The sequence below is a fragment of the Bactrocera neohumeralis genome, chromosome 5 (genome assembly GCF_024586455.1).
Source record: "Bactrocera neohumeralis isolate Rockhampton chromosome 5, APGP_CSIRO_Bneo_wtdbg2-racon-allhic-juicebox.fasta_v2, whole genome shotgun sequence".
NCBI lineage: Eukaryota > Metazoa > Arthropoda > Insecta > Diptera > Tephritidae > Bactrocera > Bactrocera neohumeralis.
Genome location: NC_065922.1, coordinates 76,906,224 through 76,924,971, shown reverse-complemented (window position 1 = coordinate 76,924,971; position 18,748 = coordinate 76,906,224). Strand labels below are relative to the sequence as shown.

Genomic DNA, 18,748 nt, shown 5'->3' with positions numbered 1-18,748 from the left:
TTTTCTGTGATTGGTGCACGCCGAAAATGCAGCGTTCGTTAGAGCAGAGGTACGCGATTAAATTCTGTGTGAAAACCGGTAAATCTGCGATAGAAACGTTTGATATGATCAAGCAGGCTTGCCCAGATGTTGCTTTAGCAAGAAGTGGTGCCAACGATGGCACCAGGCTTTTCTTGGAGGGCCGGGAAGAGGTCGCTGAGGAAGACCGTGCGGGTAGACCTGCGACTTCAATAAATACAGACAATGTGACTCGTGTGCGCAAAGTTTTGAACTCAGACCGTCGACTAAGTATTCGTTTAATTGCTTAGATGTTAAATTTATCAAAATCTGTGGTTTATGACATTGTGAAGGAGCACTTGAACAAGCGCAAATGTGCGCGAAGATGGTTGCAACTTACACCACCTTTCCTGTGAGCAGCTTGCTAATCAAGGCCGGCATCCCAACACTTCCGCAACCGCCCTACAGCTTTTTTGTTTCCTTACTTGAAAAGGCGAATGAAAGGCAAGTATTTTGAGACGACAGAGAGGATCCAAGCAGCATGCCTTGAGAATGCCTTCAGTGACGCTGTAGCGACGCAGAAGGAGCCTATTTTAAAAAGTTTTTAAAGAATTGTAACGATTGGTTCAGTAATTTTATTTTAAATCGATCTATTATTATTACTTTCCGGACAAACCCTGTAATGTATAAAGCCAACCGGATGTTTTAAAATCGTATCTCTTATATCTGGGGGCCAGACCCACTTTTCAACAATTTTTTTAGCCATAAATGCCACTCCCTAAGTCATCACCTGCACGAATGGACAGACGTAATTAAATTATGTATCCGCAAAATATGAAAAATAGACACTATTATAATGGTACTAGTATTTAAATTGTGGACGAGTTTTTCCTCATTCACGCGCTCTGTCAAAGTTCTGCATTGAACCACTTTGCCTTCTACGCTCCTTGCTATGCCTTTCGCCTGTCTGAAATATCACAACTCAGCTATCGAAATGTAAGCAAACTTTTTTTTTTTAATTCAGCTTTTTATTATATGATCTATGGTACATACATATGTTTGTCTGCCGTAAGCATGTATACAAGTATGCTTGCACCTTTATGTATTTTAAATTAATAGCAGTCATATCAGCAGATATTCGCTACTTTATTTTGTCGTGCCTGTTGCTTTTACAAGAAAAAACTTGGCTTGTTAGCGAAAGCAAGTTGTTAACTTTACTACCGCTGGCGTGGTATAAAGAGTAATTACTTTTAATTGTGCGCACTCACATATAACTAAATTGTTTTCATATCAGCACTTTGTACGCGAGAGTTGGGGCAACAAAATCATTACTTGCCAGCACCTTTTTCTACAGAAGTGCTAAATGTAAAATGAAAATTGTCACAAACTAATTACATTAACTAATTACACAAATAAAATTTTTAAGTTTACTTTATATACCACCTTATAGCTGTACCTATTACTTTAACAAATTTTTACAAACCAGCTTTTAGTGTTTATTTGGTTAGTTGTTATTGCTTTGAAAATATGCGACATTTTTTATTAGTATTTATTTTGCGCGTTAAGCTAATAAAGCGCTGCGTAAAAGATTTTAAATAATTTCTGGCGCTAAATACTGTTTCAAATTGATTACACACCCCTTTCGGCAGTTAAATAAGATACTGTTAATTTAAACCGCAAATAAATGCTCCATTCCATTGCCTCTCAAACCATGCATGTACAACAACTTGACCACAAACTCTTATGCCATAAAAAGGCGCTACAATGTTGTTTTGCTGCCTTCAAAAAGCGTGTAAACATTGCAAGTTGTTGCTTACGCTTGTGTACACACAAGCAAATAAGTAATTCGCTGCTATTTTTAATATGCTCCTATCATTTTATTTTGTTTCTTCGTATTATTATTTTTTAGAATGCTATAAACATTTCAGCTCAACCCCCCGGCTCTTTATTATGATTATATTTTTAATTGACGTCACAGCTTACGACTTCTTATGGGTTTACGATAGTTTAAATATTTCTAAAATTATGATGGATACTTTATATTCGCCCCTTACACTCTCTCTCTTTTTTTACTTTAAAAAATTTACGTAAAATTTACATTAATAACAAATATTAGACTTCATCTTAAATTTACATAATTTCTGCTTTAACAAATTTAAATTTATAATTATAAAATTCAAAACTCAACTTGTTTACGCCTGAAAGTATGCTTAATTAATTGTTTCGCTTCTACAACTCAGCTCTGCGAGCACTTGTGCAGCTAGAATACCCAAATGTACTTTTATTTGTTAATGATAGTTAGCCAAAGGCCAGATAAGGTTTATCAACCTCGTCACAGAGTTATCAAAAAGTCGCCAAAATATTTACCTAGCGCCATGAAGCCTAAAAGTAGGCAACCATTAATGAACACATTAACAAAACGATGTTTTATGTAAATTTTGTAAATAAAACTTCTGCATATGTTTATATCCTTGACATACCTAATGATGGTATGAGCATATTTATGTTTATGTTCTTCACTTACTTACATACATATGTACATACATATGTTCCCCACATAACATAGGTAGATTGACGTCAAGGCATATTATTTTCAACCACTCCTTCTAGCGCAAATAAATTAAACTGTTACTTCAAATTCAAACAGCAGATAATCAGAATTATTGGACATGTGTTGATTTGGGCATTAGGTTGGGTCGTTTTACATATTTAGAAATCTTAAAGCTGGGACATACTACAAAATGATATAAGTTTATAATTTTACAACTTAGAAAAATAAAATAAATTATCGTTAAATATATTATATGTATGTATGTATATTTTTTTATTAAAAAAATTAATTTTTAATTTATAATATTAAAACTTAGAAAAATAGATTGATTAAAACAAATTAAAGAAAATTAATTGTAATTTTTTTGCTCAGTGCACTTGATATATAACTTTAATTGCATATAACTATGTATGTATACGAATGGCTTTATGAAAAAATCAATCAATTCTAAAGCGGAAAATTTTGTATTAGAATACCGTTGTGTTGAAGCTCTATGTTTACTTGTTTAATGCAAACTATTAAACAATTCCACATGAGGAAAATAGGAGGAAATTTCGGGGGGTGTCTGCAAAAAAAATCAATGTGGGAAATAACCCACACACCCTAATGTACATATGGTATATGTATATACGAATACATTGGTATAAGTGATATGTTAGTAAATAAAATAATTAACACTTACTTATGTATACACATTTACAATATATAACACATGCGAGTAAAGATACTAAGTGGGCGTTTTTTATGTTTACATTTTAATGAATGAAAGTCTGTCTCATATTTATGAATAAATGTGCAATCTTGACCAAACAGTGAGATTAAAAATATGTAATTTAATACTAAATAAGAATAATTTGCAACAAAAACAAAACAGCAGTCAAGCAAATATTCATATGTCCATATTTATGAAACGCGAGAAAAAACAAGAACAAACATTAACTTTGATATAATCGAAGCTATAATACCCTTCAAAGCATTTCTTATAACATAAAAGGGTATGAAAAGTTCTCTAGCTTGCTTGACAGCTGTAAGCAATAGTGCTCCGATCTTACATACATAGATACATATTGGGGAGTCGAAAAAGTATTTTCGCATTTCTAATAAAACTTCAACTTATTTTTTTTTGTAATAATAAATAAATAAACAAACATGTACCATTTTGGTCGACCACTTTTTGCCATTTTTCTGCTAGAGACATTATTCCAGCAGCGTAAAACTTTCATCGGTGTAAATCGAAATTTCGAAATTTCCAGAACGAAAACGAAACGAACTGTTATAGCATCGTCTCCGTAAACTTCACAAATTTCATTGATGGCTTGCGTGACATGCTTCACATTTTTATACAAAAATTTCAAAATATAGCGAATTTCTTCATCATTTTCACTCGTTTTTGAACAGCTGTAACTTTTTTCCCGAATTTATTTTTTTTTGGTTAAATGAAACCTAAAATCTCACCTTTCCAACACTGTATGGTATGACACAGTGTGATTGGTAGCACTGGAGATAACCGACTGCAACGACATTTATTGACATAATACGAAAAGACTTTTTCGACTACCCAATATCTGTACTTTATAAGGTTTCCGACATATCCTTCTGGGTGTCACAAACTTCGTAGCCAACTTAATATACACTCTTCAAGGTATAAAAAGTAATAAAAGGTCTATAATATAAATGTTACATACATTCATATATATTTTATATTACCATACATTATGTATAATGTAGACATATTAGTACAGCTAGGGTATGTAATTCAAACAGCAATTTACGCTTAATACAATCAATTATCAGTTCTATGGTTCAATGGACAATTGATATGATAATGCCAATCGCTCATAATGATAATAATAAACCGTTATAAATACGCAAGCAAATATACAATACAATGTGTATTTATTCCCCTGAAAGTTATTGTGAAACACTATCATTGTTATAGCAAATATATTGAACAATAAAATAATAAAAGAAGCGCTTTCAACGGCTATTTCTGTGGCTTTCAGCTGCGTAACTCACTATAGTCCACTCTCTGCTCCATAATACACACAGCACTTGCAATCATTTTCTGTTTGTGTTGCACTTAGTATAATCTCTCTCGTCTATTATTCTATATCCTTTAATTTCATTTGCAATTTCTTTTAATGTTTCTTTACTTCTTTTGTACTTGCAGCGTCAGTACGTTTGCTACAACTCCCAACGATTCTACTTCCATGGCACCATTGCAAAGGCACGCTGAAACGCAGAGTGTCACAATATTAAACTTGCAGGACAAAGAAACCTCGCCGAACAGCAGCAATTCGAGCAGCTCAAGCAGAACACAGCTGACGCAGAAGCAAAAGCAACAACAACATAAACGGCAGAGCTCCAATCAAAGCGATAATTACAACACAGCCTATTCGACAACGTCGGACAGTTCAACGCAGAATCTGAACAATTATCGTGTCGACGTCAGGTGAGTCAGTTGTAGATACACAGATAATATAATTACCAATATCATTAAGAGGGAATGCCAAAATGCTATGTTCTTCTTCCATTTGAGCGGTTAGTTTCTTAGTTAGTTAGTTAAATTGTGTTCCTATCTGAATAATTTGTTCCGGGATTATAGCGTTGCCTTACATAATAAGCTATGCCGAATTTAGTGAAAATATCTTGTAAAATAAAAAAAAGTTCTCCATACAGGGTTTGTCCTGAAAGTAGTAGGACTGAGTCGATTTAAAAAAAATTATTGAGCCAATCGTAGCTGCAACTTCAAATTGGCTGCGATGTCTTGTCGGACCCAAAACTTGGGGTTGACGGTTTGTTCAGGAGGAACAAATTCATGGCGGACAATGCCTTTGATGTCAAAAAAGACAATGAGCATCGTTTTCACTTAGGATTTGCTCATTCTTCCCTTTCTTTCGGCTTGCACCACTCACAGAAATACGTCGCGCGAAAATATTTGTCCTGACACTCCAGGTGCTCGGAGACAACTGACCAGCCAGCCGCTCGTTCGTTAGCTAGGAACGCAGTCGCTGCGCGCACGCTCTGTAATACAGTCGCGACGAAAGAAAATCAGTTCTATTACTTTCCGGACAAACCCTGTACGATCGCTTTTCTGTTGTCTTGTTTGCAATTTGCAATGCTTTCTTCAGTAGTAAAATGAAGCCGATTGAAGATATTTTGATAAAAAAGAATACTTGTGAAAGGGAAATTGAGAGCAAAAAACTGCAAATCAATGCTGTCATACCAGCATTAAAAGCAATTGGGGTTATACATACATACATTTAGGTCAATAGCGTATTATTTAGTTATTTTTTTAATTTTCTACAATCTTGAAAGCGATTTGTGTATTGTTAGAAAGCAAATGGAATGTAAATATAAAGCCTTACTATTATATATAGTCATACATACATAAACACAATTATTGGAGAGAAAGTTGTGAATCTGAACAAAGCGAACGATTTTTTTTTTAATTTTTTTATTCTTCTCTTATTATTTCCATCAATCAAAATAATAGGAACTATACTTCGCCAGAGTAAAGTTAGAAAAAACTCCATTAGGTTTTCAATTTTTAGATACTTCGTGTATATTTAAATTTACAAGGTCTACAAAACATATTAATTAATCAACAAATTTTAAACCAACAATTCCAACAATAGCTGACTGTGCATATTCTCTTTATCGCAAAAGACGCACGCTTCAGAAGCAATGAAACGCCTACAGCAGAAAATACCGACTAAGAACAAACGACATAAGTAAAAGTAATTCAACCAGTAAAATACTTAGATACCCATTTAAGATAGCCGAGCGAGTGTTTAATGGCACACTGAGAGTTAAACGACATTAGTATATCAGCAGCTCGAGATAGGAGAAAGCTAGACGTGTAGCCGCGCCAACGAGACCTAGTTAAAGCTTGTAGTTGGTTACAGCTATTCGTTGGGGCGGCGTGGGGTTTCGTATTTAGAATGTCACGAAAAGTCACTTTAAGTATGTGTAAATACATATTTTTGTACATGTATGTATGAATGTAAGTTTTTTATGGCGCCAAGGCGTTGATTAGAAGTTAATCAGATAAAGGCTTAAATAATTATATTGCTGAGGCAGGCATAAATTAGAGTTATTGCGCCGTTAATATTATTATATTTATTATTTTGAGTTAGTTTATCTTATTTCTTTAAAACTTTTAAAATTGGTGAAAATTTCCAATAGAAATTAGCTGTTATCGATAAACATCGATGAACATTGTAAGCGACTTGATAGCACAAATAATCCAAAATGTTAGAGAAATGTCTCTTTCATAAATATGTAACAAGAGAAACAAAATTTACCTTTTCTTACACGTTTTTAAAAAATAAAAGTAAAGCTTTTATGATAAATTTTAGTTAATATTGGGTAGTCGGAAAAGTCTTTTCGTATTTTGTCGATAGATGTCGTTCCATTCGCATATCTCCAGTGCTACCAATCATATTGTGTCATACCATACAGTGTTGTAAAGGTGAGATTTTAAGCTTCATTTAGCCAAAAAAAACATTAAATTTGGAGAAGTTCAAAAAAAGTTACATCTGCTCAAAAATGAGTGAAAATAATGAAGAAATTCGCTATATTTTGAAAGTTTTGTATAAAAAAGGGAAGAATGCCACGCAAGGCACCAATGAAATTCGTTAAGTTTACGGAGACGATGCTGTATCAGTTCGCGTAGCACAAACGCTTCCGTTCTGGAAATTTCGATGAGAATACCACATGAATTGTCTGTGAAAAATTTAATTGACCGAATTAACATTTGCGATTCTTTGCTGAAACGAAATGAAATCGAACCATTTTTGAAGCGAATGGTAACTGGAGAAGAAAAGTGGATCAAATACGAAAATAATGTGCGAAAAAGATCATGCTCAATAAATGGTCGCAAAGCCAGGATTGGCGCCTCGAAAAGTTGTGCTGAGTGTTTAGTGGGATTGGAAAGGAATCATCCACTATTAGCTGCTCCAGCCTGGTCGAACGATTGATTCTACATTTTACTGTCAACAACTGATGGAATAAAGTCTCTATCAGAAAGATGGCAAAAAGTGGTCGACCAAAATGCTACATTTTTGTTTATTTATTTATTAGTATAAATATAACAAAAAATAAGATGAAGTTTGATAAGAAATACGAAAATACTTTTTCGGCTACCGAATATTTCCCCCTACGTTCCCATATATGTATATGTATATGTATATATTATTATCTAACCTTAAAGTGTTGGAATGTCCGTGACGTGTCAGCAAATGGCTTAAATTAGCAACATTATCAAAAATCACTATTTGCACACCTGTTCGTACTATGTGCAAACCGATAAAATAAAAATTGGTAAACAAAAAGCTATTATCTCATACTTGTGTGCCTTTGAACTGATAAATATAGACAAACAAATAATTTTTTGACACAAAAATACAGTTATGCATTAAGCTATAGAAGGGCTTGATAGCGCCGCAGCGTTTCCTACGAAAAACAGGTGTTCGTGTGGCGATAAGATTTGTGAAATTTGTTGCTATTAATAAAAAGAAAATAAAACACCGTTAGAGATACATGAAAACGCCCACCGCGTCGGTTGACAATTACTCATCGCATATGATTAATGCGATCTATATAGAAAACTCCCCGGGTTAACAAAGTTGATTTGCTGCCTCAGTGCGTCAACGAGTCACTCAAAATTTTCTTCGATTTCCCTAAAATTACAATCCAGGATTATCCAGTCACATTTGTTTAGTTTGTGAAACGGTATATACTCTAGTCTTTTGGTTTTGCTTTCCTCTAGTTCGGTAAGTTTCAAATCGAAAATATAATAAATACCAAATCACAATGCCTGCGCCTTGTTTAGGGCACTTTGTAATCGTTTTTTAAATTTTATTACCGATTTTATTGGCAATGATAGGAAACTCATGACTGTGCAGCAATTCACAACAGCGTGATATACTGAATCACGAGCGACTTTCCCGGAACCCTCGTGCATTTTGGGTTTTGCTTTGTCATATGGTTTAAAAAAACTTGTATGCTTCACATGGGAATAGTAGCTTGTTTCAAGTGGAGCCATCGAATAACTTTAAAACTAACTTCTTGTTGCGAAACTTGTTACTTAATTGTTGGAGTAATTTTCAATCAAGAGCTCTTTTATATTTTTTGTTTTTCAATGGGTTGGCCAGCAATGCATTCTAAGTATCTGTACGATATTTTTTGATAAATATTTACCGCTATCTCGCACCTGTGCTGATTTGACGTAGGAACCTGATAAATCGTTGCCACATGTTCACTGCCATTGCTGCTCAAACATTTACACGCATTTCCTATATAGGAGGGTACACATTTTCACAGGCCACCTGTCCACTTGTCTATTGACGCGCCGTCAATTATTTTGTTGTTTTTGTTTATTAGCCATGTTGTCGGCACTCATACAGTAAATAATATGAGAAACCCCGTTACTAGTTTGCAAATACTGATAAGTACTGTTAACATAAATCCAAAATTCAGTTCTGGCCAAGAAGAGGCAGAACCTTTAGTTGAAATTCATTTATTGACAAAAGTGGTACGCAGAATGTAGAAAAGCCACAGAGCGGCTTAATCAAACAGCGACAAGTATTTAGACATCAAAATTGGTAGAAATAAGAGTGAAAAATTCATGAAATTATGCGCCGCAAAAACACATATTGGCTGTTCAGCAGGTGCGCATACAAATTGTTTAGTGATTCCGTGCAATAAATATATGTATTTATATTTTTAATTTGAATATTTCACTTTTTTAAATTTTTACTAATTATTTAAATTACTTTTTTTGTTATTGTTATTTCAATTTATATGCACAATGAGTTATTTCGTTTAAGCGTTTTTTATACTTTTATTAATTATATTATTAGTTCAACTTTATCATCTCATTTACTTAAAAATCCGTTACAATAAATCAAAAGAAAAAATATATACATATGTATGTATGTACATATATAAGAGCGAGTTGATATACAGAGGGCCAAAATTAACGGAAAAATTGCATAAACGGCAAATAATCTACGAAAAAGCTTCGCCCAAGAGGTTCAAAACCGGTTTTGAACCAGCGATTTTTAAGGCAAAGTTTATCTTTTTGGGATTATAAAAATTTCAAAGACAGTTTTTGAGCTAAGAAATTTAATACATACATATGTATATGCATTTTGTAATATATTAATCGTTTGTCAGAAACGGTCAGATTGGACAAATATAGCACATATCTCCCATATAACCGATTAATCGGTTATTTTATTTTCCTGTAGCCTGCCTTTAGTAATATTATGGTAATTTTGTAGAACTGTTCTTTAATATATACTTAACAGTTACAGTGACAAGAAAGAAAATCGGACAACTACAACATACATACATATATCTTCCATACAACCGATTACTCAGAAATTTTATACAAATATGAATTAAATCAGTAGCAATGGTTTTTCGTCTATTTTTGAGTTATGTTTTCCAAAGGCATTACCGTCATTTAAAAAAAATAAAATCAAAATTTTTATAATCCCCGAAAGATAAACGTCGCTCTCACAATCGTCGGCTCGAAACCACTTTTAAACCCATAGTCTCTTAAAGGGTTAGGGGCAGTCAGAGGCACGAAAAAATTAGAATTTTCAGTATTTTTTTTTTGCTCGGGCTCGGGCCTGATCGAAGGATTTTTTTTTTTTCAAAACTTAACAAAATGGCGGCCTCAGGAAATTTTTTTCTAAATTTTTGGGAAAAAATCAACAGTTAATTGGTCTTAAAAAATCGAAATTTTTGAAAAAAAATCCTTCGATCAGGCCCGAGTTTATATGTATTCTAAAAGCTGTATAAATTTCATTAAAATCTACTGAGCGGTTTTCGAGTTGCAGTTGTCACCAGTTCAAAAAACATAGTTTTGAGAAAAACGCGTTTAAAGTTTCACACTAGCTCTTTAAAGTACCCGAACTCTCTTTGTTATTTGTCGAATAACTCAAAAACTAATTATCGAAAAGAGAATATTTTTAAGATATTACACTTAACGAAAATGCAAAAAAAAAATAAATTTTTTGAAAATTCTGACTACCCCTAACCCCTTAAGCAAAGTTGTTCAGAATGATCTGTCAAACATTTCCCGCATATGCGATTTCACACAAAAATTTCGACCCGCTCTATTGTATTTTCATACATATACATTATGTACATATGTATATGCACTCTACAAATACCCGGTTTTTTTCAATCGGTCGGCTACAACTCGTCTACCGTCATTGCGCATATCAAACTGATAAGTTAGCCGCTGATAACAGCAAGCAAAACAAATAGCGTATAGACTTCTATTCCCCCAACTGTTAGTCCGAATAGCTTAAGCTAGTTAATTCCCACCACTTGCCCGTTAGCCAACTACAAACAGTCAGAACTTTATGGTATTTTACATACATATATACAAACATATGCATAGAAAATGCTGGTCAATATTACTTTGCTTTATTCATTTGAAAAATTCACCACCGCCGCGGGTTAGTATGCTAAGTGCGCGAGAGCGATAAAGTTGCAAATCGGTTGCGCGCAACGAAAATATTTTGACACGGAAAAATATATAAATCTCGCGTCAATATACATATACATAATTGTGCATAAATATATGTTTGTGAATCCCAGATGCCTTAAACTTGACAGCGGCTCGAAATACACCATTGTGGTGACTTGTCTGTCGCGCGCGGTTAAACAAATGCAAAAAGTGCACGCTTTACTAAGCCGAAAAAGAAAAGCAAAAAGCGTATAAGTTAAAAGAGTTTTATGTTTTTGTGATTTATGCGTTTCTCGTTCACTTTAAGAATTTTAATTCATAGCAATGACAAAGACCAACGACACGCTAAGCAGTCTAATTTATAGCGCGAAGAGTGTTTTTCAGCCGCGAAGTGAAAATGATTTAAAATCGTTCGAAAATTATATATACGATAATTACATATCCGATTTGGAGGGCGACGGCGAACGAACGCCGACGCCAACGGTTGAATTTGAGAGGCGCTCCAAGCATAGATCCAAGCTCGAGTTGCCTTGGAAGCATAATGAGGCGTACGTCGTGGAATTCCATTGCGCCACCTCAAGAGAGTGAGTTAGCACGCTTTTTTTAAATAACAAACATAATTCTAAATGATGCGAAGTAGAGTAGCATTTGAAAAGAAAGCTTGGGCAATGTATGCGCTGAGTGGAATAACATTTTCTCGTAATTTTTTTACGCGGCATTCAGCTCCTTCACGATATAATAATAATATTGGTGATTGTAGTTTCGTTGAGCCTATTGTATGAATACTAGCTGATGAGCTTGATTCGGAATATCGAAATTTGTTTGAGTATACTAAGTAGTCGATTATTATAAGCGCGCACATCCGTCTTGTATTTACTACCGCTCGTCAAGTATGGGCTATAAATAATAAATATAAAAATTTATGAATTTGATGAGTTAAAAAGTACGCAAAAGCAGCGCTTGTTATTTATTAGTAATACACTTCTTCAAATTGAAAATAGTAAAGATAATCAAAATGTTATCGTGGTTCTAATTTATAAAATGTTTAACAAGTGTCATTAGCTGACGAAATAGTCAAATAATTTGTGTTACCTGTTCAGCAGCAAAATTTATAGGTAGCTACTAGAATGTAGACCAAAATGGATTTCACATTCATTGATTGTTTTCTAAAATAATAAACTAATATTTTATTTTCTCTACAAACGGTTAAAGCAGCTACAAAGGACGAATACAAATGTCGTATAGAATTGATTTAAAATGCCAAAAATAAAAGATAAAGTCATAAAACAAAACAACATTCAGTGGCGTAGCTACAACTTCGGGCGCCCGGGGCCAAGGATTTTCTGCCGCCCCCCTTATCTACCTACCTACAAGTTTCATAAGGTGGTTCGAACAAAAGTAAATTTTTACAAAATACCTTCGCAAATTCTGAAGTTCCAAAATTCTCACAATACGGTTTTTGTGCAAATTGATAGTCAATTTACAAGACATCTTATTAAAAGCCACAGAAAAAACCCATTTTCGCCCTATATCTAGTACACTTTTGACACAATTCGAATTTTTGCCCGAATTGGAGTTTTTAAATACCATTTTGCCGCCCCCAAGACGTTGCGCCCGGGGCGACGGCCCCCTTCGCACCCCCCTAGCTAAGCCACTGACAACATTTAATAAATGCACAAATATTTCGCAAACACATGCTATCCTTTCATTGTTATTGTCATAGCATAAATTCAAATATAAATATCATGCTTAGTTTTCGAAATTCTGCTGCGTCAGTACTTATCTATGTATTATATATCAAAGGAAAATTCATTATTTTCTCTTCGCAGAACCTACATTAATATTATTTTCACTGTATAAGCCATTTTAGACAGCTAGTGCCGCTTAATGGTTAATCAATATTACTCGTAAAGGTGCAATTAAATGACGAAATAAGTAGAACAGTTATTCTCTCACACAATATAGAGTTAAATGTGTGTAGAGTTGAATGCTTTGAACTAGCGCTTTATCCAAGTGCTATACGTATCTACTTGCAAGTCAGAAAAAACGTTTTTTTGCGATTTTTTTTTAAATTTACAGAATTTAATTTACTTTCATAAACGGTGATTCATGTTGATTGGATTCGCTTGATTCTGTATTCGATCTTCAAAAAGAAGGTGTTTGTCGTTGAGCAAAAAAAATATTTTAAATCCAAGAATTTAATAATAATAAAATAATCGAAGAAGGCTCTGATAGCCATCATGACGGAGGACTTTTTCAAGTGCTAAGATGACTGGAAAATTCGTTGGCATAAGTGTATTGCAGCGGGAGAGGATTTCTTTGAAGGAGATGAAATGGACAAAATTCACCTTTCAATTTGATCACAGTAGTAGATGAATACAAGTAATGGTGGAAGGACTTGTCAACATTTTTAACAGAATAGCGGCTTCCCTAAAAAACGTCGTTTTTTATGAAAAGTTTCACACTTTAGAGTAGCCCAAAACCAGTCTTTCGAATAAATTTTCATCATCAACTCAGAAAACCGTGTTTCGTGAAAAGGGTGTTTAGAGTTTTGTGAGCTAAGTTCAACATTTTTTACAAACACGCTCCTATCTTCAAAACTATGAGCCCGATCAACTTCAAATTTTTGGAGAATGTTTTGAAATATATGCACATTCGATATGTAAGGAAAAATATTTTTATTTTTTAATTCATATATGGATATTAAACTTAGAATTCGGGCAATGTTGTAGTACTTCATAACTTACATTTTACCAAGGGACATCAAGATCAAGATAGTCTTTGTAAACTATATATTCTTATAGTATGCATGAAGAAAAAATTAAATGCCTTCTTTAGTGAATATTTTTCATGTGAGTATACCGATATATTCTTCGTCAAAAATCCCCCCCAAGCTCGTAGCATTCGGTAATAATACCTTGCTTTCCAAGGAATTAAAAAAGGTACTTCCTGCTTCAGCCATTACGCATAGAAATATATACATATAAATTAATCGACAAAACATTATAGAAAACTAAATACAAGCTGTCCAATTTGTGCCTCTGTCTATGGCTCGGCTCTAAATATTGGCTAATTAATATTTTACAGACAAAATACTAGTCAGCGTGGGAGTGCTACATATGCCTAATACTGTCACATAGTTTTGCATACAATTTATTTCACTGCACTTATATGCTTATTCATATATGTACATACATACATATGTATGTACATATAGCTGTTTTCTTTGTGGACAAAAGTATCTATGAAGAGTGCTGTTTTGCAATGATTGCTTTATTGTTAACTATAACCATTCATTTATTTTCAATTAGCCCTACACATTGTTTAGATATACAATTGCATGTGCATATATGCATACACGCACTAAACCCTTAGTTTTTGAGATATCGATCCGAAATTTTGCACACGTCAATTTCTCTCTAGGAAGTTGCTTATTTGTCGTAGTCGCCGGTATCAGACCACTATAGCATATGGTTGCCAGACAAACTGAGCGATCAAAATGAGGACCTTGTTTGAAAACTTTTTTATTTGATAAATTATCTTAACCAAATTTGGCATGGATTATTGCCAAAGCCAACGGTATAATATCCTAACATATTGTGCTATTTCTGAAAAGTATTATAAGTAGTCGAAACTAACTTTTTTCTTGTTTCCTTAAACATTCAACTATCTAGAACTATCATCTATCTAGAAAATATGAAAACTTTTGTACGAAATTATTTCTTTAAAACATTAGATTACCATCTCGCAAATAACAAATCGCTTAAAATAAACTATATTTGTTGACGCCAAATAATTAAGAAATGCTCTTTTTAAAAAATATTTCAAAAAAATGTGAAAATGTGAGACGATCCCATTTTTAATAAATAAACATCATGAATGCCAGCCAAAACATTATAAAAATAATCGAAAACTCGGCAAAGAAGGAAGCAACAACAGCAATTTATAATATGTATAGTTGCTTTCGCATAGAATCTACGCAAACAAGGTGTTGTTCATTAAATTAATTGGCTTTATTAATAGTCGCTCTGTGTCATTGTTGTCTTTGCTCATGCCCAACGGTATATGCCATGCTATGACGTCATGAATAATCTCTAATCATTGCATGCGTCTCGGCGAAGAACGACAAAACGAGCGAAAAACAACAAACGTCACCAACGCGAATTTATGGTTGGCATGCAGCAAAACAATAATAAAAAATAATTGCAAATAAAAAAATAAACAAAACAGCTGCTGTCCGGTAGTCTGCAAATGTCTTCAGCAGCGCAGAAGAATGTATTTACATATATCAAATGAGGCAAATATTGAGGGATGCAGTGCGCACACATTTCTAAACTTTCATTTATGCTTGGCGTGAATTTATTCAAAACAAACAATTAATAATTTCCTTTTAAATATTTGCGAAATTTTGGCACTCAGCGTTAAATAAATTAGTTCGCGAGAGAATTTAGTTGCTTAGGCATTGAATTGCCGTAGGACAACATGAGGGCTCAAAGGTTTTTACAAAAGCGCGATTTAAGGAAATAAATGTCTTGCTTTATTTCGTGCTTTCTTAGGTTTTCTCTTAAGTTTATATTATAATCATACATACGACCTTCTCCGACTTTTTCAATAGTCTCCTTTGAATTGCAGGTCTTTGAACACCATAGCGCCGATCGGTTCCACTGCCAGCACACGCAGCCTCAGCCCAACGTCCCGTAAGAGTGCCACCAACACCACGGCGAAGCATGAGCAATCGACAGCGGCAGCAACAGCTGCTGCCGCCGCTACAACAGCGGTGCCTGCCGAGAAGGAGAAGAAGCGCAAAGAGGTCTCCAGTTCGCGTGTGAAGAAATTCCATCGACACTTTACGCAGGTCTCCAAAGATGAGAAGCTCATCAATTGTGAGTATAAGATGGATGGATGGAGGAAAAACGTGCATATATTTACTATAAAATTTGGAATTTGTAGATTTTTCTTGTGCACTTGTTAGTGACATACTGCTGCAAGGACATCTTTATATAACAGATCAGCATTTTGCATTCTATTCAAATGTGTTTGGTTATGTTACCAAGGTACGTTCGTAGAGTCTCGCATTAAATTGTTAGAAAACAATACATTTCAATTATTTTTTTGTGTTCTCTTCTAACCAGGTTGTCATACCCACGTCGTCCGTCACGAAGATCTCCAAGGAGAAGTTGGCGAAAATTATACCGAACGCCGTGGGTGTTGCCACCGCCGATGAGCGGCATGTCTTCGGTAGTTTTATGAGCCGCGAGGCAGCCTTCCGTCTAATGTGCAGCGTTTGCCCGCCATTAGCACCTATTGAAAATCTTCCAAAAGCACCCGCAGACATTGAAATTTCCGAAGAATACTCAATTGAGGATGACAGCAGTTGTTCGATTAGCGGCAATGAGAGTCCACCGCAAGCTCTAGTTGCAGCAGTCATCGCCAACGCTGGCGAAATCGATGAAATTGGCCAAACGCTGATACAACGCAATGTAGCTGGCTCCAGTGTGAGCATTGCCGATGGCACTGCAGCAGCAAATGAAAACCATCGACATTCCGGTGAGTGAAAGTGAATACTCGTAACGTAGAATGAATAATTAGACCAATTGCAACACATTGCAGATATTCCAACAGATGCCAAACAAGCCGGCGCTTTCTCCAACACAAATATGCGCGCATCAGCGCCACCCTCGGCACGCTACAACTCCAACCACGGCAAAACTGCCAGCGGCGCAGACGGTACACCGATTGCAAATGCTAGCAGTAGTGACGGCATGCCGACCGCCGGTATTGCGCTAATTGTGACCGGCACCAATACGTCGGGCTCATCGTCGCCCACACCGTCAACATCTTCTTCGCTGCCAATCACAGTGATGGGCAGCACACCTAAGTCAGCAGCGCATGCGGCTGTGTCGAGCTTCAAGACGCTGACACAGAAGGCGCTGCTGCGCTTGAAATTCCCCAAGGAATTACATGTCGTTTACTTAGGTGTGCTGCTCACTATGGTGCTGGCGCTATTCTCTGTTTTTCTGCTCTATCGAATACTGGACATTGAGGCCAAAACGAGTGCATACCGCTCGCCAAATGAATTCAATTGGGTGAGTAGGATCGACGCCAGGAGCGCATGCATATGAGTAATAACTAATAAGTTTTTTTGTCGAAATTGTGTTTCTTTCCAGCAGCGCGCCGGCACCGATGACGATATATTTGCGGAGGCTTTGCGTTGGCAAAAAGAGCTGCAAGCCAAAAGCACCGAAGAAGCTCAAGATATACTTACACACAATTTAGAGCAGATTGCCAAGGTGAGTCGCATTTAATATCAGAAATATAAAAGTATTGTAGACAATGTAAATATTTCACTATATATGAAAGTATTATAGAGGATCGATTATTATTATTATAGCACCTTAAAAATTCCCAACTTGTTTGGGTGACCTTTGAATTCTTTTCTTCCACAACGCATGAACTGTTAAACTTTTTCGGCGGTTTAATTAAAATATTAAATATATAAAATACATACATATGTTTGCTTGTATGCAGAATTTTGCTTGGCAATTCCGTTGCCACCGTCAATATGTTTATGTGTTTTATACGTTTTATAAGCCACCTGGCCGTAATCATTCACACGCCAGATGGCTGCCCTGTAATTGGCGGCATATTTAGGAGCGCTTATCAGCCTTCGATAAGCAAAACAAAAATAATAAATTAATTAATTATTAGCGCTTCTGAGAAATAATCTAATTAAGCGACGTTCTTCAGGAAATGCTAATGTCTAGTTTTCAAATGCAATCGATTACTATAATAATCGTTTTATCGGTTCCAATATTTCTTAATGAGGCGTTTGACCGATTTTAGGTGATTGTGCAAATCATGCGCTCACTTTAAGGGCAATTTTCGTAAATTTTCCGTAATTATCTGTTATCACAACTCAACTATATAATTAATTTGATTATTTGGGTTTTTTTTATTGAATTATTGAGGTTTTTATTGAATTGGGATTTTTTTTTATTGGGATTCACCGAGCGTATGACAATTTTTGTTTGACTGGGAAATTTCATTTCTACTGAGATTAAGATTGAAAATTCCTAAACTTGTGAACCACATGAGAAAACATTCAAGTTTTTATCAACAGCTAATCCATTTTTAATACAATGGAGCAATTCAAATCCAATTCATAAATCGAGGATGTTTGAAAATAAATTTAATATTTTTCTAGTTACATCTCCGATTCCGCTAATTATAAACGGTCTTCAATTGATACAGTGATTCCGGGCTTCTCTGAGTATAAAACCTAAAAAAATTCTCTATTAGAAGCTATTGCCTTTCAATGACCTATGGTCGATAAAGAAATTAAAAATTAGCAAAACGGCTGCCTTTTATTAATAAAAAGTTGTATTTCACTCAAAAAACAAAGCATTTGATAATTTTACTTACAATTTTTTATCATTTGATTTTTTATATTTGAGGAGTTAACCAAATTATTTTTAAAAAAGTCCATTGAGTTATTTGTCCTTGAATTAGAGGGGAAAAAGACCTTTTTCTCGCTATGATTTCCAGCCCAGTGGTCATTTGAAAAATAAAACATTGATGGATTCTTAATTAGTACGAACGTCGCTATCTCAGGAAGCTGCAAAACTGAAAAAAAAAAATTATAAAATGGTGGCTACTCTAAAAAAAAGTATATTTTTCACTAATTTTTTAACTTTGTCAATTTTTTTTAA

The 18,748-nt window shown here is 34.7% G+C and overlaps 1 protein-coding gene across 4 annotated transcripts in view; it reads left to right on the top strand.

The window, feature by feature from the left end:
- Positions 1-18,748, top strand: part of LOC126760108 (uncharacterized) — an 82,388-nt gene that overhangs the window by 60,373 nt on the left and 3,267 nt on the right. For 3 of the 4 annotated variants that reach the window (XM_050475517.1, XM_050475520.1, XM_050475519.1), the window contains 6 exons: positions 4,719-5,000; positions 15,672-15,922; positions 15,990-16,093; positions 16,172-16,586; positions 16,650-17,125; positions 17,207-17,329. In XM_050475517.1, coding sequence (XP_050331474.1) covers positions 4,719-5,000; positions 15,672-15,922; positions 15,990-16,093; positions 16,172-16,586; positions 16,650-17,125; positions 17,207-17,329 — 1,651 coding nt within the window. The remainder of the gene's footprint in view (positions 1-4,718; positions 5,001-15,671; positions 15,923-15,989; positions 16,094-16,171; positions 16,587-16,649; positions 17,126-17,206; positions 17,330-18,748) is intronic. The other variant, XM_050475516.1, reaches the window with a different exon arrangement.